Consider the following 27,119-nt stretch of genomic DNA (forward strand, 5'->3'; position numbering starts at 1 on the left):
ACACCCATAAAACTGCAGCCCTTACTCCAGGGCTGAGCAGGGGTCCAAGGTATCAGCCTGCTCTGGCCTCTCTCTAGCTTGCAGGAGGTGGCCGGGGACTGGAGCTTAGCTCTAGAGACAAATTTACCTTCACAATCAGTCCCTTGGAGTCCACCATCCAGATTTTTTTTATGGCATCCTCTCGTGAAATTCCTTCCTTTTCCATGGCCATGAGAATGAGATGAGCTATGCCCATTGCAGCCTGGAACACAGTATATAAACACTTCATTGGGGTATCATCATCTTTTGGGTGGGAGGGAAAGATTTTTAATGAGAGATGTGTTGGGTCATCCCTCAGTGCTGCACAAAGCAGGGAGGCTTTCTGCTCCATGGTTGTACAGTGCCATGGCACGGGGCAGGTCTTAGCATTGTAGGTGCTGCTATAAATAAAAAACCCCAACAAAACAATTGTCCAACAGAACAGGCTGCCTGTAAGGCTGGAGCAGCGGAGGTGGTACCTTGACAGGCAGAGGCTGTCTCTGTCATTTAAATCAGCTGCTGCAGGGGAGGAAAAGGGGCAGACACTGAAGAAATGTTGGTGACGATGCCAGCGAGGAACTCAAAGCAAAGTGGAACTGCTGCATCTGAAGTACTGCCAAGAGGCAGGTCCTTTTCTCCCATTCCTGCCTGAGGAAGCAGCCCTGGACAAGCTGTGTGTCTCAGTGGTCCTACAGCTGTGCTTGGCCCTCCTGCCCAGATGGGGACTAACAAGGCAGGAGGGTCTCTGTGCCACAGAGAGAGTGACCAGCACAAACATGTCTGCCAGGAGGGGTGGAGAAAGGGAACTATCAATCTTTGTTTCACAGAGGGATAGACAGCTGTCACAGGTGGCTGACAGCTGAGCCAGGACCTGGACCAATGCCTTTAGTCCGCAGTCCAGGCTTCAGAGACTTGCTCTTCTCCCCGCCTCTCTGAGCAAGGTGCCATACAGACTACTCGACTTCTGCCATGGGGGCAACGTGACTGATGCCCAAATTGAGGTTACGCTCTTACGGTTCTTTGAGACTGAATCCTTTTTGACTCTATTGCTAAAGAGGCTGTGGTTTACCTACGATACCACCCCTGAGGACTCAAGCCAGCCTCCTTAATCTTCCTGCAGCACCCCGCCTCATCAGGGGCTTCCCTCATGGTACTTAAAGCCCCATTGACACAGGGGCAGCCTCGTAACACCCAGGAAGTCTGCCCACGACTCAGGGGCCAAGAGGCCACTGAAAGATTGTTGGTAACTTCTACGCAGCGGCAAGATCCACTTGTGGGGCCCACTCTTGCCCAGTGGCAAGGAACCTGCCTCTGTGCTTTGTTTTCACGAAAGCCAAGCCTTGCAGGAAGTGTCATGGTTGACTTTTCTCTCTAAATTTGAATTTAGATCGTATTTAGGAACAAACTCAAGAGCATTCTTACCTCTCCCGCTCCCTGGAAAACAAACTTATGGTCAGAGAGCTTGTTCTTTGTGATCCTTAAGGCTGCAAAGATGCCAGCGACTGCAACAGACGCGGTGCCTGAAAAGAGAGAAACACCATGAATATGGTAAATGGATTGTCTACCCCACTAACATGCTGTTAGAAACCTTGCGGAAGGAACCATTCCCCTAGATTGTGTCACTAAAGGATCAGAGTGCCTTCCCTACTCTGAAACCTTAATCCTCAGAAGACCCCTGCAAGGCAGGAGAACACCAATGTCCCTCTACATAGAGTCAAAAGGACACCAAATCCTAGAACGCCTGAAGTTAATACCAAACTCCCAAGGGTTTAAGGTTCATGTGACTTGTCTAAGGTCACCTAAGGCATCTGTAGCAGAGCGGTGGTCTGAAATTGGGCACCCTTGTCACAAAATCCTCTGTGATCATGGAATTACCATCCTCTTCTCCTCATTTACCTTCACAGCCCAGCACCACCTTCTCTTTTTTTACTTCCCTAATACTCTGACACGCTGACTCAGAGCCATCATCCCTCGCTGCCAAGCATTACAGAGTCATTGAGAACATGAGCTGGTCCCAGATTAGTGAGAAAGTATCCAGTGTATGGAGAGCAGAGTCCTGCTGTTACAGCCACTGTGATATGTACAACTTTGCATCCATCGAGAGAGGCAGATGTCTAGACTGAACCAACCTGCCCTCACCCCACATCAATCACACATAGTATTCATCTAATGTCCTATTCCAGGTGAAGGAACACGGTGGGAAGAAATCAAGTGAGGCACAGAGGAATGAGCATTCAGGCACTGGTGGTATCTCAGGTCACCTGGGCAAGCTGCATACAAGCATTAAAGGTGAGCTAGGAATGAAGGAGACAGTTTTATCACAGAATACCTCGAGTTGGAAGGGACCTATAAATATCATCAAATCCCTTAGTTTTACTCCTCAGCATTTTAAAAGATACCAGTTTGGATGCACCCCAGCTCTGATGCTGTCCCCAGCTCTAACGCTGGTCTCTCCATTCTCATCTTCAGAAGATTTGTGAGAAATCAGGGAGTCAACAAGTAAAAAGCCTTGTGTGGGAGGTCACAGGTGGGGCGGACAATGAACCCTTTTAGGTTAATAAAACCCGATTTCAGCAAATTTCCAGCATTTCCTCTTTTCCTGCCCATTTAACCAGCCAGTGCATCAGTGTTCCAGTCAGCCAGTCCTTCAGGGAGACCCCCTGCCTGCAGGGTCCTTGGGGGCTGGGGTGCTGCCAGGCATCAGTGCACAGCCCGGCTGGGAACAGAGCAGCTCAGGAGCCAAGCACGACCACGAGCAGTGAAACCGGCAGATGGTGCTGCCTCATCTGTCAAGGACCCAGAAAGTACATTCAGCTTTACCTGCTGCGGCTCTTGAGTGCAAAAGTCACGGATGAATTAGAAATCTACTGGTATATCACGTCGCCGGGGAATTATTCTCTCTTTCATTATTTCCCTGCAAGCAGGACACCTAGTGGGAGCACAGGTACTGTGGCAGAGAAGTAACTTTTATTGACATGGCTTATTTTGCTTAAGGAACCTATATAAGCTCCTCTGACAAAGAAAATCTTTATTGGCCAGACCAGAAGCATTTATCGGTACCATTAGCTCACCAACATTTTGTGTTTATAACTTGGATGAGTTTAGTTCTCCCAAATTTAATCATTAGTGCCACCTAAGAGTGATTCTGGTTTAGCAGAGGTGGTAGCGGCCGCACTCCTGCAGCAAATGTTAGTGCTGTGGTGTCCGTGCACTGGGATGCTGGTACAGAATAGCAACGGCAGCATTTCTTACTCACGAGGGCATCGCAAGCGTCTGTGTCTTAAACGCAACATGGACTAGACTAATGGCTGGTGGCTTCGTAAGCTTCTTTCTTGCAATGAATCACTTGAGACACTCGCTTCGGCACCAAGGATAAATTCCCTTCATTAGCTCAGAAAACAGTTTGTATCATTTCCAGACCAAGACCATCTGAGTTCAGTCCGTTTAAAAGTGAGTTGATAGAGACGGAACCGGCCCCTGAGTGCTCTGCTGCTTCAGTGTTAACGAGTCAACTCAGACAACTGAAGGATGTATAGGAAGGATTTCCCCTTGCTTCTGCACCAATTCTCTGCCTTTTTAAGCTGTATTTGTATTGAATAATGTATTTGCCTGGTGAAATGCCACGCTATCGGACTAGAAAAATTACAGAGGAAGATAATGAACATCCAAGATATCTAAAGGAGCACCAGATAATTGCCTAGTTTTAAGACTTTGCTTTTTATGGGTGTCACATAGCTGGCCCATGCTCATTCTGTGTATTTTGGGAAGTATCTTGGCTTGCTGCCATGCCAGATGCTGAGGACAGGACTCCTCTAAAGAAACATGTATGATCCTGCTCATGCTGAAGCAGATACCTGAACTGGGTCAAATGAAATGCACCGTGAAAGCGTCATACCACCACAGATTTTTAAGAGAGACAACATAACAAGAATACATGTAAACATCTCTGTTGCAGACATCTAAACGGTGAAGGAAGGGATCCCACCCTGGCACTGAACTGCAAAGAAGTGAGGTCCCACAGCGGTCAGCGATGCCAAGCTTGTGACGTGTAGCAGAATATGAACCTTTACATATATGCTCACACGTGCTCACATGTTATCTCCCAGGCTTACTTTGCACAGAAATCCCTGAATCCTCATGTGGGTGGGCGTGGGGAACTGATCAGAGGAAAAAAGCCAAAATGGAACAATTACAGTGTGACAGTGTACGTATCAGGTTACAGCATTAGCAGCAATAGATGCCTGGAAAGTATTTAAAAGAAAGACATGTAACTGGAGAAATATCTTGTTTCTCTTGGTCGAGACCCAGGCAAAATGGCTTTATACCCTATGATTGTCAAGAAGTCTGGCAGGACATCTGCAAACCCATTTAAATGGAAAATGCTCACAGGACATTCAGCAGAGGGACTCGAGGTCTTTTAAAGACGTTAATAGCAAGAATTTGAGAACTGAGGTGGCGGAAAGAAAGGGTGCACAGCCGCAGTCTGCAGAGCAGCGTGCACTCTGCAGAGAGGAGAGCTGTGGGACTGGGTGTGCCATTACTCATCCCCCTGCACTTGTACTGCAGCTGACTAACAGCAGGACTCTGTTCAGCTCTGCCATGCCTAATCATCTTCCTCTCTCACCAATGTGTTTCTAATCCCTCCACGTCTCCCAGACTGCATCTCACCCCCATTATTCAAGTAACGAAATTACTGTACCTTGGCCTTAGCTCAATATTTTTCTTCGATAATTACAATTTCTGAGCATGGAACAACAGAGCATCTCTACAGAGGGGAGTTAACAGCTGGTTCATGTAAGGAATTGGCTAATCATTGTGCTTCAGGTCTGAAAAGGCCACAAAATGAGACTGGGTGGGGGAAGGCCAGGACCCCTCACCATGAGTTCTGGCAAGAAAAAAAACACCACGCTTCAACATGTTGGTCTATCTATTCTCCTAAGAGACTGAATGCTGCTATTGTCGATAACTACTTCCCTAAGTAATTAGCGAGAGCCAGCTTGGCTGGTCCGTATCTGAGGTGAGATATGGAGGGACACAGAGAGATGAAAGGAAAATCCTTGTAAATCATCTTGTCTGTCCAAGGCTCAAAGCGAACACTCACCATATCACAAAAAAGCAAGCAGACCTCAGGAGCCTCTCTGGGGAGTCCAGAGCAACAGGACCAGTAAGGAAAAGAGGCATTGCAGACTGAAGTACACTCAGGAAAATGGCCATCCCCACAGGAATTAATCTCTGATGCTCAAGCACATTCAGAACATTGTCAAATGTTAAGAAAATCCCCTCCGAGGTTAATTCCACTTGCACTAGTGTAAGTAAGAACAAACCCCAGTAGATGTCAGTGGAAGTACACTGGAGCAAAAGCCGGGGGAAAGGGTCTGCTCCACCGCTTCAGGAGACTGCAGGGATGGAAAAGGCTGCAGCCCAGAGGCACCCATGCCCATGGACCTCACCCTTCCTTCAGAGTGGGGAGCGCAGACACATGGAATTTTGGGCAGCGCTGGCATGAGCGAAACAGGGGACGTGCTGCCCAGCGCCCATGTCAAGGCTGTATTGCGTGTGACAGCACCCAGTGCCTAAGCAGGGGACATGGGGAGAAGCAGGGACCCTGTGGATGCTTGGGGGCAGGAGTCCCCCCATGCTGAGGACTGGCACTGCCCTGTCACCTGGTCTAGGTGCTGGCTGAGGGGCAGAGCATCACCACCCTGCCGAATCCTTCTGATAGCAGCAGCGATGGGAGCACGCAGCGGCACAACTGCCCGTTTCTTCATACAACACCCGCGTGGGTGATTCCCCCTGGTCCACAGCACACTCGTGGAAGAGATAGCCAAAATCTGCCTGATCTGTTATTTTTTACCCTTGCCTTGCCTGCTTACACTTTGCTGCATCAAAACCATGCCAAGATGAGGACCCAGGGAACTGCAAACACCAGTTTAACAGCTACAGCCACGGGCAGCCAAGAAAATATATCTAAAGTTATGGATGCAGAGAAAGCATAGGGCTTTTCCAAAGCCTGGTTCACATTAATTCCCTGCAGCAGTTCCGCCTGTTACTGGAAAGCAGAGTGGAGCGCGTCCAGATCCACTCCAAATAGACAATCAAAAGTCAAACACAGCAAAACTGAAGCAAAAAGCTGCTGAAGCATTTGCAGCTCAAGGTCTTCGCCTCCATGGCTGTGGGCTAGTGTTACCTTTCCCCCAAAGGGCCTCTGTAAAACATTAAGAAAATAAACCTCAGAATGGTGTGGAGTGCGTCAGTAAGAACAGCAGTAAAACACAAAGCATCGACGCTCAGGGAAGGAACTCGCTTTTTCCACTAACAGATTTAGGGCGACCTAACCCAGAAGAGGTGGTGGTACGGTGAAGAGCTGTCTGACAGTGAAGATGCAGAGCTCATCTTAAAGTAGATGCCTAATGCAGGTCATCTTCAGGTGCCTGTTTTTAATCCTTCCACTGTAAAGTGCTTGGACTATACAGTGCAGTGCCTTAAACCCACGCTGCAGCGCTGGCCTGCAGCACTGCCCTCACTCCTGCCTGCACGAGTGCCGGCCAGCACGCAGGCTGTGCCATTGGGCACACTGAACCCCCTCGTCCACTAAGGCAAAGGCTACCAGGCAGCTGCCAGCACTTTGCAAGAAAGCTTCCCCATCCCCATCAGCAGTGGAGGCCCTGTGGATGCTGTTTTATACCAACAACCTAAACCAGGTCAGAGCACAGCCTTGTTGTTCTATCCATTTTGCCTCCTTAGCCTGTACTTAAAAGATCACAGAGAGCTTAACACAGAGGAGATGCGTGCTGTTCTTTACTGCAAAGGAGAAGCTTGCCGTGGCATCCAGTGAATAAGAAAAACAGCAAATAAGAGAAGTAGGAGAGGAAAGGGAAACCAGTTTTACAATCCCCATTTACAAATGGGATGGATCTTTAGAGCTCTGCACCACTAAGCCCAAGAAACTAAGGCCCATCTACACCCAGGAGTCCACACTGTTCTGACCGGGCTTGTTTAGCGGTCAATGTGTGATTAAGAGACAAGCCTAGGATAAAAAAAAAACCAAACAAAAAACCCAGAAAACCTGGCCCTTAAATAGTTAACATAGTAGCATCAAGGGAAAATGCAGAAGCCTCCTCTGCTGCAGGGCACAGCAGGTCCCAGAGCCTTGTAATGGTGAACCTGTACCGGACTGAGAACATCTCCACATCCATCTTCAGGCTGGGTAAATCCCCACCGGGAAAGCGTGCTGCTCAGGAGCTGCCTGGCAGGACATAGCCTGCTTTGTTCTGCGGCACCGTATCAACCAAGCGCTCCCTTCCCATTGTGCTTCCCCCCTCTTTAGTTTCCTGTGATGATTACCGATGCGTTTTCCACGCCAGCTGAAACAACAAAGTAAGATACTGTACCATTTTAATCTGCTGAAATGAGTTAACACCGAGCCAAAAACTAGCGTCGCCTGCTTCTCACAGCACATGGAAACATGCCTGCAAAATAGGCCACGTTTGCACAAGATTGCTTTCTAACTTGTGCAAATGTTTGAAGCCGCTCAGATTTGCGGCGCTGGAGTTGGCGTGTTCCCAACCACAGCTGAGGTCTGGGAGCGGTGTTCCTCCAGGCTGAGACACCGCTTCCCGAAGTGTCCTGGAAAGGTTACAGAAAGGTTATCTACTAGGATAATAGGAAAAGGCGCTGGTGGGTCAAGAGATATTTTGAGGCTCATCAGCAGTCACATACCTGTCAACAAAGGGGACCCATTGCTCTAATGCTGGAAAAAGACTCAGAGAGGTTTTGCGAAAGTGATGACCCCGGGCATTGCCTGTAGACTACTTTAGTTGTGGAGGGACTGTGGAAATACAAAAGTTTTTTTATGTGCCTTTGTTGATTTGGTGTTTCCCATCTTGAAGTGCCTTGAAGAAATCTCATTTGCGTGTTGTAGGTATTCAGGATTTTAGAAATCCTGTCTGTTTACAGTGTCTCAAACTGGATATGGATATATCTGAACACTCAGACTGGTGGTTTGAGAAGCTATCAATGTCATACTTTATATCAGGTCTAGTTTTAAAAGACTGTTAAAAATGCCCAGAGCCAGGAGATAGTAAGCTTTATGCTTCTGTGTGCTATTCTCTCTGCCCTGCCCATATGTGTGAAAGGCTTTTGAATGACATGATTAGATACAACTAATGAAATAACATGTTAGAGCTTTCTTCATTTTTCTGCAACTCTAACTGAACAACTTCTTTTGCAGAACAACTTCTGCTGATCAGTACCGAGTAAGCAATCTACACCTGAAGAATTCATTTGATATGTGAATATGTGGGGGTTGGGGGGCGGGTAACACACTGATCAACCAGGAGAACAAACTTTCCATAGTAAAAATAAGCTTGGAAGAGATGCCTGGAGGTCATCTAGTCTGATATCTGCTTAAAGTGGGGCTAGCTTCAAAATTAGAGTAGAGTGCTTAGGGCCTTCTTGAAGGATAAAAGTCCCAAAGCTTTCTGCACAACTTGTCCCAGTGTTTGACCACTCTCATAGTGAATAATGTTTCCGTTCTGTCTGATCAGATAACTGAACCATGACACCGAAGCATCTCTGTTGCAGCATAAAGATTTCAGCTCAGCAAGCCGAGCCAACCAATTCCAATCACAGGTTGATGCATCTGATCCCACTTTTGCTTAGCCCAGGCATAAACCCCTGCTGATTCTTTGGTTACTCAGTGCACATCTTTGAAGACTGTGCTGGAATTAGACCGGCTTTTTTGCCACAAAGATGGGGAGGCACATGCACACAGAGCCCTAGTCCCATGCTGAGAACCTTAGGTATGCAAATTTACTGGGTTTCTGTGGACTCCTGCCTATTTAGCAGGGATTATTCAACACATCCATGAGACCTGATGAGATTCATCTAAAGATGCTGAGGTATGTGCCCAAAGGCATTGTGAAGTCATTCTTAGAAAGGTTTTGGTAACTGGAGAGATTCCTGACTCCCCAAAAAGACAAATGTTACACCCATCTTCAAGGAGGGCCAGAAGGATCCAGGGATTTTTAGCTCAGTAAACCTAACCTCAGTATATGGGGATTACAAAGCAAGTCTTCTGGAAGATGTTTCTAGGAACGTGAAGGTGACTGAGAACAGTATGGATCTCCCAAAGCAAAAGAGGCCTGACCAACTCAGCTGCCTTCTACAATGAGAAAACTGGCTATGTGGACAAGGAGAGGGCAGCGGATGTTGCTTTCCTTGACCTGCATGAGGCCTTTGAAATAATCTCCCACAGCATCCCTGTAGTCAAACTGGAGAGACGCAGACTGAACAAGAGGACTACCAAGTGGGTGAAAAAGTGGCTCAGCTGCTAGGCTCAAAGGTTTGTGGTCAGTGGTACAAAGAGGACAATGCTATTTAAGTTCTATCAACAACCTGGATGGTATGACAGAATGCACCCCCAGGAAGTTCAGGGATGATTACAAGCTGGGGATAGTGACTGATACTCTGGTGGGTATGACTGTAATTCACAGGGAACTCAGCAGGCTGGAGGAATGGGTTCAGGGAAACCTCATGAAGGTCAGCAAAGGCAAATGCAAAGTCCTGCAGCTTTGCAGAAGAAGACTTGGGGGTAATGGTGGACAACAAGTTGAAGATGAGCCGGCAATAATCCCTTGTGGCATAGAAGGCCAACAGCCTGCTAGACCGCATCAACGGAAGTCTAGGCAGCAGGTCAAGGAAAGTGATCGTTTCTTTGTATCACAGAACTTTTGAGGTCATTTCTAGACTAGCATCTCCAGTTTGGGGCTCTCAGCACCAGGAATATATCGACAAACTGGAGCAAGTCCAGAGGAAGACTGCAAATGTCACGAGGGTGTACAGAGGACTGTGGGATCTGGGTTTGGTTAGGCTGGAGAAGACCAAGAGGGTAACGAATTTCTGTCGACAACTACTTAACTGTTTGTAAAGAAGCCTGATTCTTCTCAGAGGTACACAGCAAAAGGATGAGGGGCAATGAACACAAGTTGCATCTAGGGAAATTCCAATTGGATATTAGGGGGGAAGATGGACAAGCAAGATGAGAAAACTTTGGAACAGATAGTACAAAAAGATTGTGAATATCCGTCCTTGCAGATATTGAAAATTATTTGGCTGGACAAGGCTCTGAGGAAACCTGATCTAATGTCAAAGCTGGATCTAAGTTTGAAATCACCTTTTATTTGAGTGAGGGCTGGGTGACACCCAGAGGTCCTTTCCAAACTAACCTCTTCAATGATTTTATATATTTTCTTGTATGAAGCAGGAAGCCAGAGATGCCTGTCCCAGGGATTCACAACACTTGACACCTTTGTAATACAGACTTTTCAGTCATCTACTTTCTTTTTACCACTGTGCACAATTAAGTGGAACAAAGTTATAGTAGGAAGAGAAAGAGCAGAATCTAAAGCATTCTCACGTCCCTCCAATTTCATATGTGTTTCACTGCCTGCCCTGGCGCTTTACTGGAAAAAAAAGAAGTGACAATCAATTTTCTCCTGTAGAGCTGCAACTGAAGCTGTTGCCCCTTGCATGAACCCAGGCAGAGCTGGGAAAGGACTGATGTCATCACCCCCATAGAGGAAGGCGAAGCATTCCCTTCATGGGGAGCTCCCACACGCGGGCACAGCGAGCCCGCTCCCGCCAGCTCCCAGGCTAGCTAATGGCTTTCAGAATAAGAGCAATCACCTCGTCCGGGATTGTGGTACCTGGCAGGAGTCCCACTCAGCATCAGCAGGCTGGCTCAGACTGGAAGGGGTCTGAGTCACTTTCAGTTCTGTGGGGTTAGGGCAGATTTGGCAATACAGTAATTTCTGTCACACAAAAAAAGTAGGTGTTAACAATTTAAACTGCTTTCTGTTCGTGTGGGCACTGGGGCAGCACCAGGGATGCCTAAGGGAAATCAAGCGGAACAAGTTATATGCTCATCCCACATCTCACCTCTGTGTGTGTGTGTAGGCACATTGCACTCAGAGTCCCACTAACCAGTGGGCAATGAGTTTAAATTAGTATAGCTCAGGCCTGATCTAACGTACACTGTGCCTAAGATGTGCTTTTAAATCAATATACTTAAAGCAATGCCACATCATTCAGGCTTCAGGAGGTCTGTTCCTGCTCGACTTGAGGCAATGTAATCAGGCCTGCTTCAACAAGGCTTTATATAATTCTCACTAATAATTTAAAACACAATTTGCATTGAACTCTCCCACTTTTTTAAGTAGGGGAGTCATGAAACACTGGAGTGTTAGAAAAGAGAGAGCCTGAGGCAAAACCAAAGAACAGGAGGGTGTAAGTGAGAAAATGGCAATTCCTACCTTTCTCATATCGTCTGGGGATACAGAGGGGTATATCAGGGCAGGTAAATCAGACTACTCATCCCAGCTTCAACTCCATTAATGTCTGACATGACTCCAAGACCAGAGTTAACTGTGCAGATCCAAGTTACTTCAGCTTCCCGTAAGTCCTCAAAACTCATTCCTGACTACAACTCCAGCTTGGAGTTCCCCATTCTTTCTGACTGCTACATAAAAAAGCCTGAAACAGTGCCTTCCTTCCCTTGATTCATCACTTGTCTGTCCAAAAGATCCAAAAGATCTGTCTTCCCTTACCTACAACTGTGAAACCAGTGCCAGCTAGATGCTTCATTTGAGAATATAAGGGAGTTTTACTAGTAAGAGGTAAAATCCTACTGTTTTAACAGGTGGGACTCCAGAGAATTTTCAGGGGACTTGACATCTCCCATGCACCGTGACACGCATCTAACCGGGGGGAAGAAGACAAGGTCCATTTTATGGCAATGCTGCTTTACAGCATCATCCTGGATGTGGTTTGCCTCTCTGGGGGGGTCATTTCCAGAAACCATCTCAGGCATTCAGCTATGACCTATGGCCAAAAAGCAACTATAAAAAAGATACAGTCTCCTGCTTCCCACTCATAATCTTCAGCTTTGCTTTAGTATCGTCTTTTTCTTCTGTCAGTTGAAGAAACCATTCCAATTCACCAAGAAACCCTTCCAATTCATGCAGGTTCCCCCAAGAAAACCTACATCGAGGGCCATATATCTGCCACATCACCTGACCTCTTTTCCTTCTGACTGCTGAGTCCCCTTCCACTAGCAGAGAGAGCAACTAATCCAAAATAAACCTTTACATCATGGGCTTCTCATTATGGGCTTCATCTGTCCATCTCCTGAAAACTTTGAGTTCTTGGTTCCTCCATTCAAGACTACAATTAAAAATGTGTCTTCTGTGTTCTCTTTTTCTGTGCTTCTCTCTCCACTGAAAGTTTTTCTGGGTGGCAAGAACACCTAATGCATCTTCTTGTACAGGCGTTTCTATCTCACCTTTTCTGAAATGCCTTAAGCTCCTCTGCTTCTAAACCCTCTTCATGAAAGTGCCTTTGAGCAGGACCATGCATCTCATTATACCAACCATATTTCCATCAGCCAGGGTCTTACTCCTTCCTGTGTCATGACAGATATTAACAAGCTGTTACACACACTGAAAATATTGCTAGATGGGTAGCAGATGCAGAAATAGCGCTGTGTGAAACATGACACTGACATTTCTGCCAGTCTCTTTCAAGTACAAGTGAGGATAAGTCCAACCGAGTGCAAATAATTAAATCAACAAACCTTGGAAATTTCTGCATGTTGCAAGCAGGACTAGAATAAATAAGAAAAGATGAAGGGACTCACAGAGGAAAACTGGTTATTTGTAATCACTCGGGAAGATGCTGTCCCTGTTGGATAGGCAAACAGCCCTTCCAATGGTTTAAAGCGAAGCCAGTACCAGACCAGGATGCCACCAATATGCAGCTTGCATCCCTCTGTGAACCTGAGCAACTCTGTTGACTGCTGAGCCTCACAGCAGTCTGGGAGGCATGCTGGTTATAACTCCAGGTTTGCTGCTGACATTTCTCTTTGGTGCTGGAAGAGTTACGTTAACCGCTCTAGGGGAGAACATACCTGTTCTCAGATTACGATGGAGTTAGCATCCACGGAGAGGAAAGAAGCTGGTTTACCTTTTAGTTTGTGCATGTAATAATGAGGATAACAATAGAAGGACAATACCAGGATCAGCTGCTGACCACCTGGCTCATGGAAACTGAAAGCCTTGCATAACTGTTAAATTGTCACCATCGTTTTAGCTAAATTATAGAAAATGAATGGAACTCTCTAAATTACCTTAATCTAAAGCACATGATCCATTTCCTCCCTTGAACAACATTTCTGCAGTGAACAGCTAAATTCCTAAAATCAATGGAGACTCACTTGTCAACTTAAGACTGCTGTGCTCATTCTTATTTTCAAATGCTTATGTGTAAACTCTAAACTTTATTACACATCTGAGTATTGTATAATAAACAGTCTTCTGATCTTAATCACCTTTCCTCATGACAAGCTGAAGGTTAAACTTGCATTTTCCTAACAGTACTTACCCTGAATATCATCATTGAAAGTACAGTATCTGTTGCGGTATTTATTGAGGAGACGAAAAGCGTTAGCATTAGCAAAGTCTTCAAACTGGATCAGACAATTCATGCCGTACCTGCAAGTTAAAAGGTAATTAAAAATGGATAAAAACATTCTCACAGTGTAGGATGATAGATACATCTTTCACTGGGACAACAGAGCTAGAGACTAATGTAGAGATAAAAGTATCGCAAGAGAAATGCATCACAGTAACAGCAAACAGGATCACACCCTTCCCAAGGTCCATACACTCAGAAATGTGGAGTCACCAAGAATAAATTGTATTCATAAATCAAGGGGGGGCTTCCTAATATGTATTCTATACCTATCTATCTATCTATCTATCTATCTATCTATCTATCTATCTATCTATCTATCTATCTATCTATCTATCTATCTATCTATCTATCTACCTGTGCATCTTTGGACTATCAGTACGATGAATTTTCAGTGATGTCTTTACCAAGGAGCTTCTCAAAGAGAAGGAGATGCTCTTTTGCAATGGACATTGCAGCTGCCACGTTACAATACGTCAAATCTGTCTGCAAAGGGAACATCAGTTAAAGGGACACAACCAAGCGCCCACTTCAACTGTAAGTGACCGAGAGATGAGAAAAAACCTGCTTGTAGGATTCCATGGACCGAGGGCTTCATGGTGTGATTTCATAGCCGCATTTTTGTGCTTTGGAAATGTTTCTCTCCACTGAGTTGCTTAGCAGGAAACCAGCACACAATGACAGCTAGTGACCCGTAGAGCGAAAAGGCGGGAAATAATTGCAGACTTTCCATAATTGTCCAGTAATATCAGGGCAAGTGTGCAGTTTCTAAAAATTGGGTTATATTCAGACTACTCCATATCTATACACTTTCAGCACTTGGTATGTCTCTAGGCTGCATTAAAGCTTTGTGAATAAAGTCTAAAAGAGCCATAAGTACTCTTCTATCTTGCATAAATGTTACAGGGCAGTGGGAGAAGCTCAGGGAATGAGTACTGAAACTATTAGCAACCTCTGGGCTGCAGGTGAAAGGGCTCTGAATAGCTGCAATTTTAGAGACCTGAGCCTCTCTGGGACTGTGAGCAGTGCAGGGGCAGCATCACCTTACATACCTCCCATTCAGACTTTCCTCCTTTGCCACTGAAACCTCAGGTAGGGGACACCTCTGCTTTAGACTAGAAACTGATACTGGATAAAACATGCTCTATTTGAGAACCGTGGCTCCTGTCATGAAAAGTTCTTTTCACAGCACTCGCAGTGCAGAGTGCCAAGCTCTCCTGAAAGAGCCTTGAATTTTTTATTATTATTTTCTATTTCAGGTATGTCTGTCAGCAAGGAGACAATGATAAGCACATACATTGTGCTCCTTTATTTGTTCCTCATGAGAAACTCTTGCTTCGTAAACCCTCTGGTCTCAAAAAGGGAAAAGGGTTGGCTCTTACACTTGCTTCACATTCTCTGTGCTTGCTTTTAGAAAAGGACCACAATGAGGACAGACCTCTCAGCAGGGCCTGCAGCTGTAGGACAAAGCGGAATGGTTTTAAACTAAAAGAGGGTAGATTCAGACTAGATAAAAGGAAGAAATTTTTTACATTGAGAGTGGTGAAACACTGGCACAGGTTGCCCAGAGGTGGCAGATGCCCCATCCCTGGGAACATCCAAGGTCAGGCTGGACGGGGCTCTGAGCAGCCTCATCTAGTTGAAGATGTCCCTGCTCATGGCAGGGGGGTTGGACCAGATGACCTCTAAAGGTCCCTTCCAACCCAAACTGTTCTATAATTCTATGAATGATTTTAGAGCTGTGTATGACTCTCTTAGATACAAAAATTTCAGATTCAACTCAACTCCAGTTGTCTCCCAATATCCTACTAAGCTTAGTATTTGCAAAATAATAGTAATATTTGCAAAATTTTCAATGAAAAATTAGGTGCTTGGAGTCTTTGTTGAATCAGGGTCACAGAAGCTGTGGAAATTTTTCTATGGGGTCTGCAATGCAGTGTCATCCCCAGAGGGCAATGTCCACTGCTGCTGTCACCAAAGAGCAGCAGAATGGGGCATGTCCACCTTAGAGAGCCATGTAGGCAGCAATCACTGACTGCACACAGCACAGCTCCGTGCCAGAACATGGTGCTGCTTCCTTTCTGCTGGGCACCTTCTGGCTCTCTTCAGCTTCTCCTTTGCTGATGCTGGGAATGGATGTGGCACACCTGCAAGGGAGGACATGCCATGGCAGGTGGCTTTCTTCCCAGCTAATGTGGAATCCAATGACTGAGGGCATCTTCAATTTATCTCATATGCAATCCGGGTACCTTTCTACTATCTGGGCACCATCAGAGATGGACTGCCATGCCCAGTCCCCACTGTATGTGCACCCCCTCGTCTCTCCTGAAAGAGAACACAGTGCAGAGGGGTTAAAAACTGCTTTCAACATTAGCCTGTATTTATTGTGTGCATTTGATAGCTCCTACTTTATGAGGTATACTTACTCCCCACCCTGCAATGTCACAGTCCACTAAGCCTTCTCTAGGTAGACAGAGGCAAGCATGACTGGTCATACTGGCCAGAAAGGCAGCAACTTCTTGCCTTGTTTACTATGCTCAAAGGAGCAACAAAAGAGCCTGTGCAACATCCCTGTTGTAATTGCACCACAACTCTCACCCTGAGTAGGGAGGTTTAGGCATGGATTTTCCAGGGGACCAACAGGCCTTGAAATTCAGCAGAATCTAGATGCTTAGGTGGGGCAATTCCAGCTTGCCATAATTCAAGGGGGAAAAAAGCCCTAAAAGAGGGACTGAACAACCGTCCCCCTTGGTTTTGTGACTTTGAACAGGACAGATCCTTTCCTTCACCCTATATGACAGGCCATGTTACGTGGCTCAACAGCAAACTGGCGTCTATTAAAATCTTGTGTTTCTTTTTATAAGATGCTCTTAATTTGTCCCCAGTGTGCTGCTAACTGCAGGTTACACTGAGTATTTGAGGGACAGACTACTTATGTACTTTAAGCCTCCCCACTGCAGATTCTGGCAGCTATGAAGCAGAGATCCAGTATCAAAATTTCTAAAAAGTTGAGCAACACTTTGAAAAGCAACAGATTAAGAGTCCCAAGTCACTTTTTCTCTGTAGTCTTGGGAGTCAAAACGAACACTGTGGATATCCAAGGAATCTGTGCAAATAAACTACAAAAAGTGCCTGCAAAAATCAGTTTTCTAATGGACAATCCTGTTATCCATCATTTGAATGTGTGAGGAAAACATGGCTAAGAAGGAGAAGACACACCATCCAGATCATCTGCTAACATCTCACAGCAAAGAATTACTAAATCTTTAAGCAACTTCAGTTGCTATAGAAACTATTTTTCTAACACCAATCTTATTATTTATTTGTATCACCGAGGAAGTAACATTACTGACCTGCTTAATGAAATCAGTGATCTCAGTCAGCATTGATGTATGTGTGACCAACTCTCTGAAGAGCATAAGGGTAGGTGGGTGGGTTTCCCTGGCTACAGACTCAAATTTGCAAGAGTATTAACCTGAACATTTTTTCCCCCTCTCTTTTGAGCACAGAATTCTTTCTTCACTTCACATTCATGGTCTGCAGCATGAGAGTGCACAGTCCCTTCTGTTTTTGCTTTTGATCATTTTTTATGAAGCAGAGCCCAAGGAAAGTATGACGCCCTATAAAGACCTCATTTCTCTTCCTGTCCCTCAGTATGACAGGAGAATGCTGGAATGCAAACTCTTTTTTCACTGACCTATTTTATTGAAGATTGTTTTCTTCTTCTCTGCAATATGTCCACTGAGCTTTTAAAAGTATAAACCACATTTCTGAGCTTATGTGTGCCTTTGCATAATATGAGAATCAAAGTCTTCAATGATAAAGGTCACAAATTGGTCACGGCAGGACCCTAAGACCAGATGCTTTAAATGAAAGAACCGAATATTTCAGATTCACAATTAAAGAGGGGAATGTCAGGATGATGAACCTAGTCCTCAACGGCTACCCACCATATTGGGGTTTTGAGAGGACTATAAAGCACTTGTGCTGCTCAAAGTCACTGAAATTAAACACAAATTGGGCAGCCTACTTACTGAGCCATCTTAGAAATCCACGGGTTAATGCTTACTGCTCTTTCCTAATGGTACTTTGGTGGCTGTGTGTAATGCTCCTTCTTATGATGACCTGAGCAGTCTAAGGGTAAACTTAGCAAGGACTATGAACAAAACGGCTGCTGGGGCCATCTGCAGTAACATCTTTGTGAGTATCAACATGATGAGTCAGTTCTACTGTCCTTCCTCCACAGCACAGTAACTCACAGGTTGAGTAACCTGCTTCATCCCAAGGGAATTCAGAGCACTTTATAAAGAGCATTTGGGTGGCATCCAAAAGTAAAATGTAGCCAACTTGGGACTGGAGCACAGAAGTGGTTTAATATGCAACAATGCTAAAAAAAAAAAATAAAATATCCAGCTCATGTGAGAAGGTGGAGAATACTTGTTACTGCAAAGGGAAAGGGCGGCCAGAGAGCTGCTACTTGTACTGGAATTCAGCCAGCAAAATGCAGTGCAAAATGGGATTTCTTCCACTACCTTTACGTATCTAAAAGCTGGCTGTGTAATGCCCAGCTATACAACTCTGACTGCCTTCTCTGACGATGGAGAGAAAGAGGCACGTCCAACAGCAACTTCTCTGAGCTAGTCTAAGTGGAAAATGGAAGCAGATAACATCTCTGGAGATGCCTCTTTCTCCACAGTTTCTGCGAAGACATACTAAGGTGACCAACTTGAATTTAGATGTCTAATTTTAGACACCTAAATTAGGAGAGATAATCTAATGTTATCTAATTATCACAGCTGGTTAGGAAGATCTTAAATACATGTCATGCACCCTAGGTCACTGCCCTATCACCCTTTCAACTGCAATGCTTTGCTGTCCTTCAAAGCCTGTAATTTCTTTGTTGATCTTCTGTACAGAAATTGCCCTGCTCCGTCCCTTCTGTACGGTATCCAAGTGATCCCCTATCAGCATACATGGAAATACTTGAGGATAGAATTAATTATATTGGCCAGTCTCCCCCCATTGTAAGGTTTTTAAAATGAAAACTGGATTTTGACAAAACCGCTTCATTGGAAACATTGTGGTTCCCATTAAGAAACCAAAATTAATGATTTCTTTTTGGAGGAATAATTTTTAGTGAGGTATGCTTTTGTCTAACCAGCTAAGAAATTTTGCTTAGTTTAACTTATGACATCTGATATGAATGCAGTCCCACTTGGTACACCCACACTTGCCGTCTATAGGTGCAGGACGCCTTTTAATAGAGAAAGCAATTTTAAAGAGTATTTGAACACAGATTTCTGAAGATCCCCTCCAAGAAATTTAAAAATCCTTAAATTTGTAGCTAGAATTGAGGGTGGCCCTGCAAAGAGATCTTGAAAACTGCTGTGGTAGGAAGAGATTCCTGAGGTCAGTCTGCTTGGCTTGTTGCCAGTTCTCATAGATTCCTCCATGCTTCAACTGATCCCTGTGACTCATCTCCTAACTTTCAGCTTGGAGCCCAAAGGAGAGTTTGAAGCCAAAAACAGCAGGTCACATCAGGACTGAATAGTTTCCAATCCAGGAAAGGCAGAGCCAGCTAAGGGTCACTCCCTCCAGTAATCTCATGCTGACCGTCAATGACTCATGTCTCTAAGGCATTCATTCTACCATAGAACCACAGAATCATAGACTGGTTTGGGTTGGAAGGGACCTTAAAGACCATCCAGTCCCACCCCCCTGCCATGGGCAGGGACCTTCCACCAGCCCAGGCTGCTCCCAGCCCCGTCCAGCCTGGCCTTGAGCCCTGCCAGGGATGGGGCACCCACAGCTGCTCTGGGCAGCCTGGGCCAGTGTCTTGTCACCCTCACGGGGAAGAATTTCCTCCTAATAGCTAATCTAAATCTCCCCTCTTTCAGTCTAAAGCCATTCCCCCTTGTCCTGTCACTGCCTGCCCTTGTAGAAAGCCCCTCTCCAGCGTCCTTGTCGGCCCCTTTAGGCACTGGCAGCTGCTCTAAGGTCTCCCCGGAGCCTTCTCCTCTCCAGGCTGAACAACCCCAGCTCTCCCAGCCTGTCTCCACAGCAGAGGGGCTCCAGCCTCTGATCATCTTCACAGCCTCCTCTGGACTCGCTCAAACAGGTCCATGTCCTTCTCCTGTTGGGGGCCCCAGAGCTGGACGCAGCACATCTTCTTGCCATCTGGGGCCTTAGTAAACACCCAGGATCTAATTGCCTTTATCTAAAAGGAAAGCTCAAATGTATCAGGGTTTCAGACTGATGAAGTACATTGAAATACAGCAAGTGCCAATCTCCAGTTTGGTTCCTTCCATTCCCAAGATCTTTCTTCCCCGGTCAAAAAAGGAAGGTTTTGTTTTTTGACCTTCTGATTTTGGATTCAAAGTTGTTCCCATTCCTCTTGGGCACACCGAACTGTGCACATCTCTGCAGTCCTGTATCTCCTTGTGGGATTGGAGCTTTCCCCTTAGCATGAGTTAGACATTTTCAGTCTGTGGAAAAGCACGCTCGGACAGCGCATTTCTGTGCCTGTCTTACAGAGGTGCTGTATGCGGTCCCCGTGCCCGGGCGCTGGCGGGGGCCGGGTGCCGGTGCCGCGGGCAGCTCCCCCCGGCCGGCAGAGCCGCTGCCCCCCGGCTCCAGGCCGGGCCCGCCGCTGGCCGAGGCCGAGCCCCGCAGCCGCGGGGGCAGCGCCGCGGGGAGAAGGGGCTGAGAAGGGGAAAAACCCCCGCGGGGGGGAACAGCGGCGGCAGCGAGGGGGGCCGGGAGGGGCGAGCAGCAGCCCCGCAGCCCCCCGGGGCAGGGCCGGGCCGGGCCGGGCCGGAGGAGCCCGGGGGGGCTCCGGGCGCCGCAGCAGAGGCTCCCCGGCAGCCCGCGGGGAAGGGCAGGGCCGGGCAGGGCAGGGCAGCCCCCGGCGGGGCAGGCTGTGCCCCTCAGCCCACGGAGCCCGCGGGGGAGCAGCTCCCCCCCGCAGCCCGGGGCAGGGGGTGCCCGCGGGGGGCTGTGACCCGCGGGGGCCGCGCTGGAGCCGGCTCCGGGCAGGGCCCGTGGCCCCGCGGGGAGGAGCCCGGGCCGGGGCCGGGCTGCGGGCAGGGCCGGTGCCCCCGGGGGGGCTGGAGCCGGCTGGGCCTGAGGGGCTGCGCCCCGCGGGGAGGACCCTGTTCTCCACCATCTCTGGAATTACTTAAGCCATTTTATAGTATTGGAAACAAAAAGATGTACCTTCTCAGTTCCTCCTCCTCAAAAAAAATCACTACTCTTTCACGGTAAAGATTAATATAATCTTTTTTATTGCTATAATTGCTGTCTCATTCCTTTGCATATGTTGTGGGTTTGTGCCATAAATAATTATAACCCAAATTCTGTCTTTCCCATATCTTGCAAAAACCTTCCTGTAAAAACAGCCTCACTGGGAGATGCTTCATACAATGATCCCACACACTCAATTTAGTCCAGTCTCCAGATCTCGCCTAGCAAATTTTGCACAAACAGTCTTTTTAGTGAAATAATATACTATTGATCAAACTAATAGCATAAGACTGTCACCCTGAGGAAGGATGACTCTAGGAGCTAAACACATAGAACATTAAAAGTGTGTTGTAAAAGTTACCACCCAAAATCTTTATTAAGAAATTATTCAATTTCCTGGAAAACAAACAAGCATAGGATTCAAGCTTTGTTTATCACGGTACTGCTGTTCCAGTACTGTTACTGTCAGCCGAGAGCTACACGGGATCTCAGGGCTGTGCTGACAGGAAAGGTGCTGTTTAGTAAAGTCTGTATCCCCTGCAGAGGATGATACACATCTCTCTTGGAGGAGCTCGAAGTGTGGAATAAAAGAGTGTGAACCCCAGAAGAGGGAGGCAGATGTTTTCCTGATGACAATGCTATCAGCTTCTTTATTCAAGAGACTTCTCAATTGCCTGAACAATTCCATTATGCAGCTTTTGTTCTTTCATCCTTATTTGTATGTACCTCTTTGAGTTCATCCAGCCTCATTATAAGCCATGAGGTCAGAGAGGAAAATATTCACGAGGCAGCAGCAGTCACCATTTGAGAAGCATCTGGCCAAAACTGCACAAGTCAGAACTTCAAGGGTGGCCTGGGCACCTGCACAGTGTCTTCGCCGACCAGTATCAAAAGGGCATTTTTTTTTACCATGAACAGAGAGTATTAAACATTCCTATATGCATGAAAAAGTATTTGCAAGAAGGTCCCGTTCCTTTATGGAAATAATCACAAGAAGGAAGTTCCAATCCTTGTCTGAATTTAGCATTTTATAGCACTGCTTTCAGTCATTCATGATTGAAGAGATCTGCTTTGATGCGCTGCGACTCCTACTCATAGTCTTAGATAAAACCAGGCAGAGAACAACCAAATTGTCCTTGCCCTTGTCCTCGAGATCTTCTTGCTGCTGCTTGGTACACCAGAAAACAAAGTTCTGATTTCCAAGAAAAATGAAATTTTCTGTAAAGGAGACTGCCATCATAAAAAAATCATGCTTGGCAAGTGATGAGCATTTAGGATTGGAAAACCAAAGTCCACTCTAGCAAGTTAAACACCACCAGCACCTGAGTCTGGCCAGTGCCCCAAGGCTATTCTTACTGTAAAATTGTTAGCATGATCCTTCTTCTTCTGATCAGCCCAGCAGTACTCTGCTGTATGACACCTGGCCACATTTAGGGGTCAGTTTGGTCAGGCATGTCCCCAAAAGGGCAGCTGAGGGCAGCTCTGTGGAGAAGGATTTGGGGGTATCGGTGGATGAAAAGCTGAACATGACCCGGCAATACGGGCTCACGGCCCAGAAAGCCAACTGTATCCTATGCGTCAAAAGCAGCGTGGCCGGCAGGTCAAGGGAGGGGATTCTGCCCCTCTAATGCACTGTGGTGAGACCCCACCTGCAGTGCCGTGTCCAGCTCTGGGGCCCCCAACAGGAGAAGGACATGGACCTGTTGGAGCGAGTCCAGAGGAGGGGCGTGAAGATGCTGAGAGGCTGGAGCCCCTCTGCTGTGGAGACAGGCTGGGAGAGTTGGGGTTGTTCAGCCTGGAGCAGAGAAGGCTCCGGGGAGACCTTAGAGCAGCTGCCAGTGCCTAAAGGGGCCGACAAGGACGCTGGAGAGGGGCTTTCTACAAGGGCAGGCAGTGACAGGACAAGGGGGAATGGCTTTAGACTGAAAGAGGGGAGATTTAGGTTAGATATTAGGAAGAAATTCTTCACTGTGCGGGTGGTGAGGCGCTGGCCCAGGCTGCCCAGAGCAGCTGTGGGTGCCCCATCCCTGGCAGGGCTCAAGGCCAGGCTGGACGGGGCTGGGAGCAGCCTGGGCTGGTGGTAATAGATTACTTTTAAGGTCTGTTCCAACCCAAACCATTCTATGATTCCATGATTCAGAGAGAGAAAAGGCAAGCAGTTCCCATAAGGTCTTTGCAAACTGAGTTTTTACAAACAAGAGTAGAAGAAAATTAGACTTGTCTCATCTGAATCCAAGGCACAGAACAAGATATACTTTCATCCATGTTAGAAATAGAGACAGAACCAGCAATCCTAAACAAGGAAACACTGCTGCCAAGCTAAGAAGAGGCTTAGAGGGAAAAAATTACCTTTGTTAATCCTACAGAAAAAGGGTGCAAGGCCCAGACTCATTCTTGCTATCAGAGATCCAGTTCTTTCCCCCCTCTGAGTGTGCTGATAGCCCAAGTGGCAGCTCTGGTATGGTTGTTGGGCTCTTTGCAAAAGAAGTTACACAAAAGCATAAGAATGTCCCAGAAGGCTAAAGCTTTTCTAATGTCATTCATGTCTCAGAAATCTCATGTCAAGATTGCAGTGTTTGCATATTTGTATGTGTTTCTGGCCAAGAAGAGGAAACCCAGATGGCAAAGAGAAAATAGGAAGACAAGTTTACTACTTGGAGGCATGGGCCCAGGCAAGTGCACTACTGTTTACAGGGGGAGCTTACAAAATTTGTATGCTTACAGGCTGCAAACAGATGTTATACTTAACATCAGAAAAAGCCTTTCATTTTTAAGACTTCCACACAGCTAAGAAAGCAAGTTTTCCCTTAAAAAAATGAAATGTCAGTGAAAACTAAAATTTTGGTAAATTAGAAGTTGACCTGGTTCTGAATCCACTGAAAAAACCCTTCAAATCCTCACCCGGTACCATGATGTGATTTACTAGTACTATTTATATCACTCATGAAATAGTTCTAATAGTGTTAGTGTTAAAAGGAGAGATGAAAAGGTAAGTTAGAAAACATGATCATATCTTAACTTTCTTTTGAAATGGAAACGTAGTGAGTAAGGTTCTTTGATTGCCGGTGCGTTTAAAGTCAAACCCAAGGATCCACATTAGAGGTCATGACTGTTAACAGCAGATGTAGCAGTTATGAAGGCCATCATGACTGAGATAAAAACGCAATTCCTTTTATGCTAGAATGTGTGTTTTGAGCCAAAAGATGGGAGCTTTGCAAAAACTTGTAGCCTTTTGAATTGTAGCCAATACAAAATTTGGAACTCTGGGTCTTGGGTTTAGAAAACCCATGCCAGGGGGCTGCATCGTGAACCCAACAGGACCTGCTGCCTGCCTCACCATCTGTCTTAGGCTGCAGACGATTTTGGGTTGGAGTCTCACTAGGTTTCTGCCAACATAAACACAGCCACCACACCACACTCTGAGGCACAGAGCCTGCTGTGGATTCAGTGAGTGCTAAGGCAATGAAAGTGACCCCTGAAGCACAAAGATAGCAGGAAATCCTTGAATCTTGCACTACTGGAAGCTGGGGGGGCATGCCAAGGATTGCATGCTTGCTGTTCACAGTCATATGCCAGGGCATCTGCTATGAGCTACTGTTAGAGACAGGATATGAGGCAAGATCAGGCCAAGATCAATTACAAAGTTCTTTGGGGAAAAAAAAATCTTGAAAAATCATAGTCAACCTTCCTCATAGTGATTACAGCAGAAAAACCTGCAACAACTCTTTTGCCCAGCATATCTCATGACTTCCAAGACCAGCACTAATGGCTGCTAAGGCCATTCTTGGTTTTTTATACAAAATGATGTCAACCTGGCAGTGGGTCTGAGGAAAGACTGCAGCTGGAAGTACAAGGTTTATTAGGAGCCAGGCATAAGCAAGAGATGCAACCGTATTAGTGCTGACCCTCAGATGTAGGCTTGAGCTACCCTCTGACACACAACAAGGAATGGAGCCTCACCGCCTGCCTTCCAAGCAGAACTCCTCCAGCTACGTCTGAACCAGCTGCGGTAAATCCGGCTTAGGTGGAAAAACACAGACAGAAAGCCTAGAGCAGAGGGCTTTTTGACATCTGTAGCTGGATTATCCCAGAGGATTTGAAGGCAAGGTAATAAAAGTCCATTACCACTGAGATCCTGTAGCAGCACCTCGGGAGCTCAATCATTCCTCAGTAGCAGAAAACCAAGCTAATAAAGCCTAAATATTATCCTTTGACTTTAAATATCATCCAGTGGTCAAAAGTAGTGAGCTCATCCCACAGCAAGCTAGGATAAAGGACAGCAGGGGTGGGTCTTCCCATTACCGTCACTTCTTCCTTCTGGATGGTGTCAGAGTCCAGAGCTCTGACCATGGTCACTGGGGAAGATGGGCAAGAAGAATATCCACCTTGGATTCCCGTGATGGCCGGAGTCGGTCTATACCATCAGCCCTGCCCGGGCACTGGTGATGGTGTGCGGGTCTCCTAACCGACACAGAGATGCTGAGGGGGGACTTTAGGTGCCAGCAGTATTATGTGAGGGCTTTGTGGAGGCCAGCAGTGCCTAGGGACTAAGTCTTTCAAGATCAATTAGCCAAGTTAACTAGAGCAGCTGAAGAAATAACACGGGGGCACCTGTACTGGTGGTTTTGTTTCTGAAAGGTGCTGGTGAATTTGTGATCCACAGCCCTGGAGAACTGCTGGAAGAGAGGCAGCTTGTTTTTGAGCAGGCTCTGCTTGTTGGAGAGCACATGGGACCTGACTTGGTATGTTTGTGGGTGAAAGTACTGGGAAGGTATTAGGAAAAGAGAAATCAGGTATAAAACAAGCTCAAGGAAAACCAAACTAAGCAGAGCTACTTTCCTTCTTCTCCCATTTTGAGAAACGGAGTGCTTGATCTCCTGAGGTCTTCTGTGCTCTGCCACATGGCACAGGCTGATTGACAGAAAGCTTCTGCTTCCCTGGTCACCCTGGTAATAAACGCTGATGGGAAAGGAAAGGGGAGTGAAGTTATGACAGCTTAATGAAGCTTCTGCAACATGGTTTGCTTGTGTAGGGAACTGCACCTCACAGAATCTCAGGCTCCGTGCTCAGCATCTGCTGGCAAGTGACTGAGGCCAGCATTCAAAACAGAGGCTGAAGCTTGGGGACAGCTCATCTGTCAATACCTCTGGCCACTTGGAGCCACCAAGCTGCCCTGTTACCGTATGATGAAACTGCAGAAGGAGTGAAAGGAATAGGACAGATAAGGAACTGGTCTCCAGTTTCTATACCAGTTTAGGAGAAAAGAGAAGGAGGAAAAAAAAATCCAGTGGTAGCTTGCTTTGGACGAGAGTCCAAGGATTAATGCATGTTGTTAGTGTAGATGCTGGGCTGAAGCCCTTCAGAGCCCAGAGAACACGCGCCAGCGCAGCTCCCATGGCATTTTGACTTCAACCTTAATTTGCTCATATAGGCAAGCCCCAGAAATTCTGTGGGTTACTCAGATTACAATCCTTGGACACTTCAGGTGAAAATCTATTCCAGCCTACAAAAATGTACCAGTTCAAGAATAAAACTGATTTGCCCTTTGCCATGGTAACTGAGGAGAGGGAAAACTGTAGCAGTGCATTTTCCCATACAAAGCAGATTACTCATTGTAAGAAAACAGCAATTTGTCAGGCTGCTTCATTCGGTCATAGGCTAGGCTCAACGGGCCAAATTTTGCATATAGTTGCCTCCCAAGAGGAGCAAAATGCATAGCTTGGAACTCCTGTTAAAGAGCTCAGTCATTTCATGTCTTTTAGGTGAAAGAGTAATGAATGGAGGTTTAGGCAGCAGGAAAATGCAGAAATGCATCCAGCTGTTTCCGAAAGGGCTTTTCTTTCTAAAATTGCCCAGAAGTTGCACTTTATTTCAAGGTACTGTAAGTGCTAACTCTGAAGCCTCTGACACTCTCCTCGTTTCATTACTAGGTGGCTATTACAAGACCAGGAGCCCTTTCTGCTGACTGTAGGGGTCTCCAGCTATAGAAATTTGACATCTGTTTGATATTATTATTCCATTAGAAGAGTAAATCTTCGCTTCCCTGGCTTTCTTGTGGGCTCTGGCACATTCCACTTTGGTGACAAATGTCCCTTGAGCCAGCAGTGATTTGACAGGGTGGGAAGTACTCCTGCAGAGGAACTGACAAATGGTTTCCATGAGAAGCTGAAGTACCCTCAGGAAGTAGACAGAATTTCTGCACGAATATCAAGCTGAAAAGGAAATGCCCAAATTGCAAGAGATTTGTGGCAACCCAAAAGATTTCTCCCCAGATAACTGAATTTGCATGTGACATTATAGACTTGCAGAAGAAATCACAGCAGACCGAAGAT

At 46.3% G+C, this 27,119-nt stretch overlaps 1 protein-coding gene across 1 annotated transcript in view; it reads right to left on the bottom strand.

Moving 5' to 3' along the window:
* The window catches only part of ME3 (malic enzyme 3), a 136,073-nt gene that overhangs the window by 4,381 nt on the left and 104,573 nt on the right, over window positions 1-27,119 (bottom strand). Inside the window, exons 7-9 of the mRNA XM_055703113.1 lie at window positions 13,456-13,565; window positions 1,441-1,538; window positions 128-241 (exon numbers count right to left, since the gene is read on the bottom strand). Of these exons, the coding sequence (XP_055559088.1) occupies window positions 128-241; window positions 1,441-1,538; window positions 13,456-13,565 (322 nt within the window). The remainder of the gene's footprint in view (window positions 1-127; window positions 242-1,440; window positions 1,539-13,455; window positions 13,566-27,119) is intronic.

Source organism: Falco cherrug, chromosome 2, assembly GCF_023634085.1.
Source record: "Falco cherrug isolate bFalChe1 chromosome 2, bFalChe1.pri, whole genome shotgun sequence".
In the NCBI taxonomy this organism is placed as follows: domain Eukaryota; kingdom Metazoa; phylum Chordata; class Aves; order Falconiformes; family Falconidae; genus Falco; species Falco cherrug.